Consider the following 12,230-nt stretch of genomic DNA (forward strand, 5'->3'; position numbering starts at 1 on the left):
TAAATAAATAGCTACTTATTTTTTTCAAAATAAAATTTTTATTGGTTTCACACAATCCACAGTACAGAATGAAAGGCATAATGCAAGCAACAGATCACAGCAGTGCATAAGATAACATAGTAGCGTGTCTACAATCAGACCAGTTTCCGAGCTTTCACAAAGACGTGACAGCAGATAGAGCAAAAGGGAAATGTGCTCGGAGTGATCGACACAATGATGTCTAAGACAGTCCTAAGTTCTACAATCGACCCTTCAAACGAGAAACGTCTGGTCAATATCAAATAAGTACAGATATGACAGTGTAGACAGAAGTCAGTGGGGTGGAAACCAATGAGTATTTTTGCATATCAAAAGCTATTGTAACAAAAAAAACAAATAGAACGGAAAGGATAGAAGAAGTCAAGAAAAGAGAAAAAGATCAGAAGGGAAAGAATGGGAAATGGGAAAGGAGGAGAAGAACTGTCCAGGATTATTCACAGAAAAATCAGTATACGTCCCTTAGCAAAAACAAGACCATTACCTGAGTCAGCGCGGCCGAAGTCCGGGGGAGAGAGCTAGTAAGAGATATCACATAGAAATAAAAAGAAACATTTGACGGCCCGGAAAATAACTACTTATAAATAAACACTGCAGTTACTTTCCATTCTCATTTCCCTTCCAGGGAATATACTGTAGGTGTGATACATATACTTATAATTAATGATATATAATTTGTAGAAATTGGGATAAAGAGGGAATCTACATTAGAGCTCTTCTTGGTAGGGCCCATGACAGGTTGATTTTCCTGGACCCTGCACATAGTAGGACCCCACAGAGTATTTGTAGGATAATAGCCTCTGGGAAGGGACTGTGGCTGTGTGATAGCAGGTATAGTAGGGAGAAATGGTGACTTTAGTAGCAGTTGGACATGCGGGTATAGTAGGGAGAGATGATGTCTATAGTAGCAGTGGGTATAACAGTCTCTGGGAAGGGACTGTGGCTGTGGGATAGCAGGTATAGTAAGGAGAGATGGTGCCTATAGTAACAGTGGGATAATAGTCTCTGTGAAGGGTCTGTGACTGTAGGATAGCAGGTATATTAAGGAGAGATGTGCCTATAGTATCAGTGAGGATAATAGTCTCTGGAAAGGGACTGTGACTGTGGGATAGCAGGTATAGTAGGGAGAGTTGGTGCTTATAGTAACATTGAGGATACGTGCTGCCTAACACCATTCTTCATATAAGTCCAAAGACTGGAAGATATCTGATTGAGTAGAATGCATTAACATTAATGTTTTGCATATTGAATGTTTCGCATATCGAATCGGGGGCAGAGACACATGATGTATAGCTTCATGTCAAATAATATAACTATTTGTCAAGGCAAATGGCTATAAAGTTTACAAATGAGTTTCTTACTTTTCCTAAAGAGCACAACAGGGCAAAGTGAACCCCATGTTAGTAGTCTTTTCCATATGTAGCACCTAATCCCTCAGTTACATCATTTGCATTTCTGATTGCCTTTGGCCCTTCTATCTATGAGAAAAATTACTTTCCTACATTCATTCTTATTGATCCTCTCACTTATAATTGACAGCCCCTCACTGAAATCATGGCTCCAGTATCTTTCTTACTCACATGGATAACTTAGTAGTGGATATCGTATTAATATAAGAAGGCATGGCTTGCCTTTTTGTTCAGTATTCTTTATGTACATTAGTGATAAGGATCAGTCAACAAATAAGGAAAGTAATTGAGAACGGAGGTCTTATGATAAATTTTTTGTTGGAACAGATTTACCTCAAAAACAGGAAGGGTGCAAAAATATCTAATTCTTGGATTCTGAAGGTGTCTACTCACTAGGAGATTTGATCGGGAAAGTTGACTGTTTACATCCTTGTTGCATGGCCATGTTGGCATGTATGGTCACCTTGGGGAATAACTTTAACCGATCATCTCGGGGTATAGCTTTAACAGATCCGATCAAAGTTGATTTGTCCACACAGAATTTTTCATTGGTCCATTAGTGAAGAGGGCATTGACATATACCCATTTTGACTTTTGCTGAGAGCTACTTGTAGGAGCAGCCCAATTGTTGTTGTCCAAAATCAAAAGATTAGTTTATTTGGCTGTCTCCAAACTAGTATTCCTTATCATTTATGTCCAGCTTAAGTCTACTGACATTTCAGGTGCCAATGTCTGCTACATGTTCATAGTTATTTATATTTGGTTCCAATGGTTCCTGCTGTAAACATCTGCTGCACATACACTAGTCCAAATACAGTTGGCACATCAAAATACCTAAAAATCGATTTGCAGTGCCATTTACATTTATATATTTATTTATATTTATTATTTATATATAACAAAGTCCATCCATCTGCTCATAGTATTTCTAGATATAACCTCCCCAAAGGCAGTGGCAACGTTCCCCAACATGACTAAGTGAAAGGGCCACTTCAGTGATCTTACAAATAATCCAATTAAACAATAGCATTATCAACATTTCTGCTTATATTGGCATTACATTAAAAAACCCAATGCAAAGCACAAGACCTCAAATCCAGGAGGAGCATTTCACAAACAAACATGAAATTGTTCAGTGTGGTTTATTTCCCTGTAAGCGGAATGATGGAACTCAAAGAGATCAAAAGAATTTGGACTCCATCCAGAACTCTCATTAGAATACTTTCTGCCATTGCTGGCGGTTGTATTTTGGGGATCTTCAAACAATTTGGCTTATGGAGGCTTTGAAAGTGATACAGAGTGTGTTTGTCTTTCCTTTATCCATGGGAGAGATGAAGAGCCTCTTTATGTTCCAGATGAGAAGCTTTAACAGCTCTAGGATGTTAATAGCAGTTAAAGAGTGGGTATAATACAGTGAAGTGGATTTATCAATTGCGTTTTAGCAGATAACATTTTCAGTTATTCCCAATCATCTGTGATCCATTGGGCAAAACTTAGGAATGTCATATGAGTGGTAATATATATCTATAGCTTCCAATTTGTTTGGGCATGATCAGAACACTGCAATTGGATGGCAGGATGAATAGTGGGAACTTGGCATGCATGCCCATATGACCAGAGAAATGAATTATGGCCCAAATATATTAATATCATTCCCTAATTTGTAGCCTGACCTCACTGCTAACTGAGAAATTAGAGTAAAACCACGGCAGCCTTTACAGTGTTACTGCAAGATGAATCAACAAAGACATTTAATTAAAAGTCAACAGGAGTACAATTTCTCTATTTAAATGAACAGCTATTATACTTAGATCACTCAATCAAAGGCATGTCAAGGATTACTGTATATACCCACAGCTAATTACAATATTCTGTTCCAGTAACATGTTGGAGTCTATTTTCCACTTTATATCCCATCCATTTATCCATTATTCAGGGCAGCCTCATTATTTTCTTATCTTTATGGGTAATATTTTGCACTTCTAGCCCTAATGGATTTACACAGCCATAGCTATGTTGTATTCTAACTGGGTATAACTCTTTCTGGTCTCCCGAAGAGCAGACTGTTTCAGGTCATGTAATGCAGTTTAACATCTTTGGATCAACAGCAGAACAATATTCATATACAGTTTGGGAAAAAGTTTGGCAACCCCTCAGTGCTTTGGAGTTTTGGCTGAGCTTTCAAAGTAGCAACTGACTTTTAATATATAACATACCTTATGGAAACAGTAGTATTTCAGCAGGGACATAAAGTTTATTGGATTAACAGAAAATATGCAATATGCATCATAACAAAATTAGACCCCAACAGAGATATTACATCAATACTTAGTTGAGCCTCCTTTTGCAAATGTAACCTCCTCTAGACGCCTCCTATAGCCTTTGATGAGTGTCTGGATTCTGGATGGCGATATTTTTGTCCATCCGTGCATACAAAATCTCTCCAGTTCAGTTAAATTTGATGGCTGCCGAGCATGGACAGCCTGCTACAAATCTTCCCATAGATTTTCCATGATATTCAAGTCGGGGGACTGTGACGGCCATTCCAGAATATTGTATTTCTTCCTCTGCATAAATGACTTTGTAGATTTAAGTGCGTTTAAGATCATTGTATTGTTGGAATATCCAACCACTGTGTGTCAAGGATTAGGTAGGGGGCGCTGTAGAGACTGAAGGGAAGGGCGAGTCCTTGAGGCAGGAGCTGTATGTGCCTAGGGAACACTTGAAGGGAAAGCAGGAACAGGTTGATGAGGGCGAAGAGTCAGTCTGGATCAGGTGCAGAACAGGACGGAGAGGGCGAAGATCAGGAGTGGACTAGGCAGGAAGAAGAGGGCGACGACTCAACAGGAACAGACTGGACGGGGCAGGAATGGAACCGGAACAGCTTGGATGGGACAGGACGGTGCGGGCATAGATCAAACTGGGGGATAGAGTGCAGAAGGAGACTAGAGTGGATAGCAAGAGGGGACTGGAGCAAGATATAGCAAGAGAGGACTGGAGCAAGAGATAGCAAGAGGAGGACTGGAGCAGGATAGCAAGAGGAGGACTGGAGCAGGATAGCAAGAGGAGGACTGGAGCAAGATATAGCAAGAGGAGGACTGGAGCAAGATAGCAAGAGGAGGACTGGAGCAAGATAGCAAGAGGAGGACTGGAGCAGGATAGCAAGAGGAGGACTGGAGCAGGATAGCAAGAGGAGGACTGGAGCAGGATAGCAAGAGGAGGGGTACAAGGCAGGGTCGGAACAAGGTCAAGGCTGGGAAGGTACAAGATAAGGTAAAGCAAGACAAGGACAGGCAGACAAGGCAAGGCAAGGCGGAATAACAAGGGAAAAGGGGCAAGAGCTAGAACTACCTAGTTAGGGGCGCTGCCGCAGTACTAGGAAAACCATACAATGCTCTGGCAAGGAGTGGTCTGAGTGCTGCCCTTAAATAGGGAAGAGTCAGCCCTGATTGGCTGATTAAGCTAGGCAGCAGCTGGGTTGGGGCTGTAGATGCCAAACAGGCTGCAGCTGAGCTGGGGCTGGAGAGGCCAATCAGGCGGCAGCTGGGCTGGGACTGCAGAGGCCAGGTTACACATAGCGAGCAACCCTACAGGCTGCTCACCTGGCCAAATGGTTAAGGTATCGAGCCAGAAACCCAAAGGTCCCCAGCTCGAATCCCAGCAATACCTGACACTGTGTAACTTCAACTTTGTGACTGATGCTTGAACATTATCCTGAAGAATTTGTTAATATTGGGCTGAATTCATCCGACCCTTAACTTTAACAAGGGCCCCAGTCCCTGAACTAGTCACACAGCCCCACAGCATGATGGAACCTCCACCAAATTTGACAGTAGAGGTGTTTTTCTTGGAATGCAGAGTTGTTCTTCTGCCACGCAAAGTGCTTTTTGTTATAAATAAATAACTCAATTTTTGTCTCATCAATCCAAAGCACTTTGTTCCAAAATGACTGTGGCTTGTCTAAATGAGCTTTTGCATACAACAAGCGACTCTGTTTGTGGCGTGAGTGCAGAAAGGGCTTCTTTCTTATCACCCTGCCATACAGATGTTCTTTGTGCAAATTGTACTAATTGTAGAACGATGTACAGATACACCATCTGCAGCAAGATGTTCTTGCAGGTCTTTGGAGGTGATCTTTGGGTTGTCTGTAACCATTCTCACAATCATCCGCATATGCTGCTCCTGTATTTTTCTTGGCCTGCCAGACCTGGGTTTTACAGCAACTGAGCCTGTGGCCTTCCATTTCCTGATTACATTCCTTACCGTTGAAACTGACAGTTTAAACCTCTGAGATGGCTTTTTGTCTTCCCCTAAACCATGATCCCATGCTGTCACTCTTAAGAGGAGAGTCAAACAGAAGCACAACTTGCAATTGGCCACCTTAAATACCTTTTCTCATGGTTGGACACACCTGCCTATGAAGTTCAAGGCTTAACAAGCTAATCCAACCAATTTGGTGTTGCCAGTACTCAGTATTGAGCAGTTACATGCATTCAAATTAGCAAAATTACAAGGGTACCCACATTTTTGCACAGCTAGTTTTTCACATGTGTTTTAATTTCATACAACTGAATACTGCTTCACTAATAATCTTTGTTCAAAAAACACCCAAGTACTCATGTTCCTGGGAAATGAAATACATACCACTGTTATCTTTTTGTTCAAAGTGGAGTAAATTATTATGCAGGCTGAGTGGGGTTCCCAAACTTTTTCATATGACTGTACATTCTAAATGATACCACCATCGTTGAAAGGGCCACTATACCTTCCTTTTTTTAATGCTTTCTCTTCTGTGCTTCTGTGTGGGGTTATTTGCTGATTTAGCTCCTTAACAATGTTGCCATCATCTGAAGCTGGCTAGCCATAATCTTTGTTATAATATCCTATAGTCATTTTTTAGGGGCATAGTCCTATTAAAAGAAGCCTACTGATTCAGTGGGTATTAGTCTGCAGCCCTCAAGTTGTTATAATGGAATATTCCAAGCACAGTAGCACATGAAACAATCATTAAATGGGGTTATATAATAAAAGATGCAAGGTTTGCTACAGGTACTGCACCTGGGCACACTTTGTGTCTTTTATTACATGTGGAGTTAGGAATGTTTAATCCATAGAGTAGAGACCTGAGTATGTCCACTTTAGTAGACCTGCACCCAACCTGCAACCTAGTACCTTAACCAACAACTGCTTTATTTGCAACCCAACCCTCTGCCTGCCATAACTCTGGAAATTATTTAATTATAAAACTGCAGCATTGTAGCGCTGTTCTAGAGCAGGGTGCAGTGGGGCAAAGCTCGTTTTGCAATATATATAAATATCACACTACAACTCCCAACATTCTTAGTGGGCTAATCATTTATACTGTAGGATGGATGGTGTGACTCTTACTTCATATCTGCAATGTAGTTCAGCTGTTCTTAAATATTTCTTACAAATGCAAAACTTGTGTCGTTCTTTGCCCTCATCTAAATTGCTAAATGGCCGCCCCCACCTCTCCTAACAGGTGTATGAGGCAGTGCCATGCTATAATGAGTGCAGTCAGTATTCCTGGGTGGCAGAGCCATGGTCTGCCTGCAAGCTCAACACTGAGGAGAGATCTGCTGCCTGCGGGCATGGAATACAAATCAGGAAAGTGAGGTGAGTGGAAGCAAGTGTTACATTTGATCTAATTTAATGACTTGGACAAAGCAATCTCCTGCAAATAATGCAGGCAACACGACGACTGGAGACAATGAGCCATCTGGCCATAATTTGGTGTTTTCTTCCTCATTGTTAGTTTAGAATCAAGAAACTGCTCATCCAGGGTTCTGGGGATAAAATCTCTCTAAAAAGCACAAATCTAAATTAATTGCATATTCAGAGTATTCCTCAAGAGGTGAAGAGAAGGGAAGAGCGGCATAAATGTCTATATTAGCAAGAAGCAGAGAGAGTCTGCCCATGGGCCTAGCAGATTGTATTGCAATCTTTCAATAAGCCATCCAACACTTTCCTCTTGTCTCTGTCCCTATATATTATATACCTTTATAGTGCTTCCAAACCCTTTTTATTCAGGGGGATAAAAGAAGAGCCAAAAGGGAAGACAGAATTAAATACTGCAGAGAAACAAACACATTTGTTCAGGTCTTCCTAACCATGACCATGTATGAGGCACAAAGCACGATGTTGTCCATTTTTATTAGTGCATGTATATTATAACTAAAATGGATAATCTCACATTCTGCCCTTGTTTTCTTACAGATGTGTTAATGTGAGTAGTGAGGGACAAAATGCTCCTGTAAATGATACCTACTGTCATGGTTCTCAGACAGCCCCAACAATCCAAGAATGTTCTCTGCCTTGTCCCGGAGAGTGTGTCATGTCAAACTGGGGACACTGGACTGAATGCACCAAGGTAATATTTCTTTGTTAATATGAAACACTGGTCATGATGTGTCATCAATATATTTGTCCTTATATATATTTGTCCTTATAAGTATCCCTTTACTGAAGTTATAAATAGGGATGAGAGTGAAAAATGTTTCTTGGCTGAATTGTTGCCAACATTTTGCTCAGACTTTCATTGGGTGCATTTACATTGGAATTCTGGAAAAACGTAGCAAGGATAACAGCCAATTGTGGGCACTTTAGGAATGTTAAAAAAGGAAAATAAGAGAGAGAAATAGTTACCAGGTTTCCCAGTCAGAGTTTGCTGTCTGTTTAGTTTGCACATTATAAATGGATTCAGTTATTCCCCTGGGTTTCCATAGATGAAAAGCTTATAAAAGACAACTTTGCTTTGACACCATAGAGATGTTAGAATGCACCACTGAACACCTCACCACAGCACTTCATAGAATTCATTTCAGTAGAAAATGTGTGACGTTATGTGGTAAAGTGCACCATATAAGCCAAATGGCTGGATACAGGGAGAAAGAGGGAGGGGGTCTATGTGGGTTGGGGTGCGGGGTTTTTTTCTACAATAGTTGCTAATATTCCATAGATGCTGCTAAGAAATGTATCAAGTAAATGTTGCAAAATTGTAACAGTTTACAGTCTGTACCTGAGCTGACAAACTCAAACACGAGAGACAGGGACATTAAGTAGATTTTGGAAAAACAGTAACAAATAAATAATGGGAGGTAATTAAAAAAAAGTCTTTATTTCTGGGGAACAATCTTAAAACGCCTGAACTGAAAAAAGTGTTTGAAAGGTGAACAACCTCTTTTACTGTATACTGTTCAATACATTCACCACTAATGTTACAACAAACTCCACAACTGGATGTCACTTCTGGACAAAAATGTATTATAGCAAACTGCTGAGCAAAACCTAACGCATTTCGGGATAAACTCCCTTAATCATAGGCCTATGATACCCTAAAGGCTAGATTTCTGGGGTATCCAGCAGATCAAGTAGGCATTCTCCCCAAAATCTTACTCTAACTATACATCATGCTGAGCCCCGTTGCTGTTGTTCCAGGACCCCCAAAAGCCCCACAGTTTGGATCATGCAGATGTATGGCAACTACCTCATATAAGGAGTCATAACTAAACCATCAGTACAAAAGTATAAAGACACCAGTTTGTCCTACATCTCATTTCCAAACTAAGAATCTTAATATAAAGGCTCTCTCTTTACTGCAAAAACAGCCTTTATCAGGGTCGGATTGGGGGGCCCAGGGCCCACCAGGGCTGATGTCTCAGGGCCCCTCCTTGCCCCAGCTCTGCTGCAAATCCCCCCCCCGGACCCTGGTGGTCACAGCCACCTTTGGAATGACCCCCCCCCATGCGCATTTTCCTACCTGGTTTTGACGTGACCAGAGCCGGAGACAGAGATCTGGGCACAAGGGCAGGGAGCGTGTCTGGCCCGCCAGTTTTTTTTACCGGCGCCCCGTCCCGGGCCAGCCCTGGCCTTTATCCTCTACTCTTCCACCCACATTAATGCTGGGATGTTCTTCCATACAGCCACAAGAGGTTGGAAGTGACGTAGGACACTGATGCTGGGGATCAGGCATGGCTCACAGTCAACCTCAGGCTACAGGTGCTCACTCAGTTGGGTTGAGGGCTCGGTATGAAGCACACATTATCTTTACATTACATTTATTATCCATTATCTTTACATCATTATATAATGCAGTGGGCCTTGTGATGCCAATAATAGGGATGAGCAACATCAACAAAAATTGTTGCCCATAGATTTTAATGCATTTTGGCAAATTTTTGCCGGTGGCAAATATTTGGTGATGCGAAACGGTTTAAATTCGCCCATCCCTACCAATGATCCCTGTGACAAACCATACCAATATTGATAAGGGTGGCACATACATTTGTTCATATAGTGCATACCTATTCACCCTACTATAGTTCAGAGAAGAACACAGAAAGACAAGCAAGAACAAGTTGTTAAATGTCAGCCTAATTGGCCTTCAGACTGTGCCACCCCAACAACAGCTCCGGGCCTCTGTAAGGGTGCAAACTCCTTAATTGGATCTGTGGCTAAATTACGCCCTATGAAACTGACAAGTTTTCTTTGCCTATACATGGGTCCCCCAAGCATTTACAGTTGCCTGGAGATGTTAAGAGTTGTTAATAAAACGCAGCTATAGGAGTTATCATGTCAACTTTGTCATTACTTATTTTATTCCTTTTAGACGTTCTTTTAACTCTTCCCCCAAACCAGCTTGTCATATTTCTCTACATAACATCTGTTAGGACTGCTGCTCTTATCAGTGTTTTGTCAGTGAGCGTGAGTAAGTGTGCGAGTATCTGTAATGTTCTGTCAGCACCCCTAACAACAATCCCCTTGGGTGTTATCACAAGTCTCACTACAGAAGAAGCTGTCTGCCTCCTGCTGCTGCTGTGATATTACTGTATTGTGACGCACAGACAGTACGAGGAGGAATTTTTTTACCCAGCACAGATAAATAAAAAGAAATCTTCCTAGGAAAGAATGACAGCTGTAGATAAATGCTAAATACAGTACTATTAACTACCTATGCATTTAGAGCTTGGATTCTAGGGAGTCTACCCGGTATATTGTCTTGGTGATTCCAGTTGTGGGAAAATACACCAACAGACTAGGAAATATAATACAAATAATAATAAATTATAACAAAATGACATGATACACCCATATCAATGATGTTAATATCTATCCAGGCAGTCCCACTGGCAATCTAGCCAGTAGCTAATCCCAGATTGCCACTTGCACACATAGCGGATTTTGTAATAAAGGGCACTACATTTGCCCAGGAGCAGTAACCCAATCAGCAGGTAGCATTTACTGGTCACCTGTTTAAAAGCAAATATCTTATTGGGTGTTATGGGTTAATGCAGTCAGAATACAATGGTATCTATAACCTTCAAAATCCACATCTAGTAGCCCAATACCTTGCTTCCATCCAGAGCAAAAATTCCATCAAATCCAGTGTATAGGTATATGTGATACTTGATAAAGAGCGGTGACGTGTCGTGTTTGTGAATAAAGGCACTTTTTGCAGCAGTACTTCTGCGCTTATTTGCACCCATACCTATATACCGGATGTTATGGGTTAATGCTACTGAGCAAACTTAATGCCTTAGATTATGTATGGGGGATAGACCATGGGGGTTATTCGCCTACTGCTCTCTTGGGCAGTGAGCTCTGCCAACTGAGTATAATTGGGCCCCATTTAAAAATGAAATACTTACCCAAATAAACACACCTGACCACAACCTTGATTTTCCCAAACCATGCCATGTTAAGCACAAATACATGTCCACTCTAACCCTACCCATTCCACCTTAAGCCCTGTCCCTTTTGCAGTCCACCTCTGTTAAGATTCCCCACTGGCACTGGTGCCCCTGAAATGACTAGCTTCTCTCCCCTGCCCCTGTATCTACCAGACCCCCATAACTCATAATATATAATAGACTTGTTCCAGTTGAGGGAGCATTCATATCTGAGAAATGGTACATTACCAAAATTATTACAGTGCACACCAGTATTAATAATCTTGTCACTTGCAGTATCACTTCTAACCAGATCTCTTCTGCAGAAAGCATTAGAACAGATGCACAGCCTATGATTTATGTGGCTTTAAATGTTGTTTGGAATAAAGCATATACCAGAAACAGGACCCCCCCCCCATATAGTAATAACCTGAATGATCCCTTATCTTTTTAATGGCTTCCTCCTGGTTTATGACCAAAGATGGCTTATTGTATTATATATTTTAAATTGCAACAGCTTATTTGGTTATTAGTTTATTATTTATAGCTATAATTTGTATGAAAACGATGATGCCTTCATAAATACTCTGTCCCGTCGCCCCTCAGGGTGTTGTTTATTATTATTTATAAGAGGCATGTTGCTGTGTATTTAGTGGTGATGAGTGCACCCTGCCAACCCCAAGCATTATTACCTGGGTATGATGTCTCTTTAATGAGTTCCAACTTAACATGCGCAATAGTTTTTCCGGGAGGATGGTGAATTATTAATGCAATGTAGAAGTTTATCTTAATGATAATAAATGTCAGGCCTATAATATTTTATACCAGGCAATTACTAAAAATTAAGTGGAAACAGATCTAATTGACACATGAATGAGTTCATATCCAGGTGGCTGTCTCATTAACTCGTCAGAAATGAACTACCCTAAGGTTAGGACTACAAGGGCATTTTCTGTGGATGCAGACGTGCTGCGTCTGCATCGAACAGTTGTGTTGCATAGAATCAACGCTGTGACACCATCCAACAATGCATTCACTTACCTTATTTCCGTCACATTCGTTTTGACGCCTGTGTTTTTGCGCAAAACGTTTGATC

At 41.1% G+C, this 12,230-nt stretch overlaps 1 protein-coding gene across 3 annotated transcripts in view; it reads left to right on the plus strand.

The window, feature by feature from the left end:
- thsd7b.S (thrombospondin type 1 domain containing 7B S homeolog) overlaps positions 1–12,230 on the plus strand; it is a 209,509-nt gene that overhangs the window by 181,252 nt on the left and 16,027 nt on the right. For all 3 annotated transcript variants that reach the window (XM_041578308.1, XM_041578310.1, XM_041578309.1), the window contains 2 exons: positions 6,949–7,082; positions 7,683–7,836. In XM_041578308.1, the coding sequence (XP_041434242.1) occupies positions 6,949–7,082; positions 7,683–7,836 (288 nt within the window). The remainder of the gene's footprint in view (positions 1–6,948; positions 7,083–7,682; positions 7,837–12,230) is intronic.

The sequence above is a fragment of the Xenopus laevis genome, chromosome 9_10S, assembly GCF_017654675.1.
Source record: "Xenopus laevis strain J_2021 chromosome 9_10S, Xenopus_laevis_v10.1, whole genome shotgun sequence".
In the NCBI taxonomy this organism is placed as follows: Eukaryota; Metazoa; Chordata; class Amphibia; order Anura; family Pipidae; genus Xenopus; species Xenopus laevis.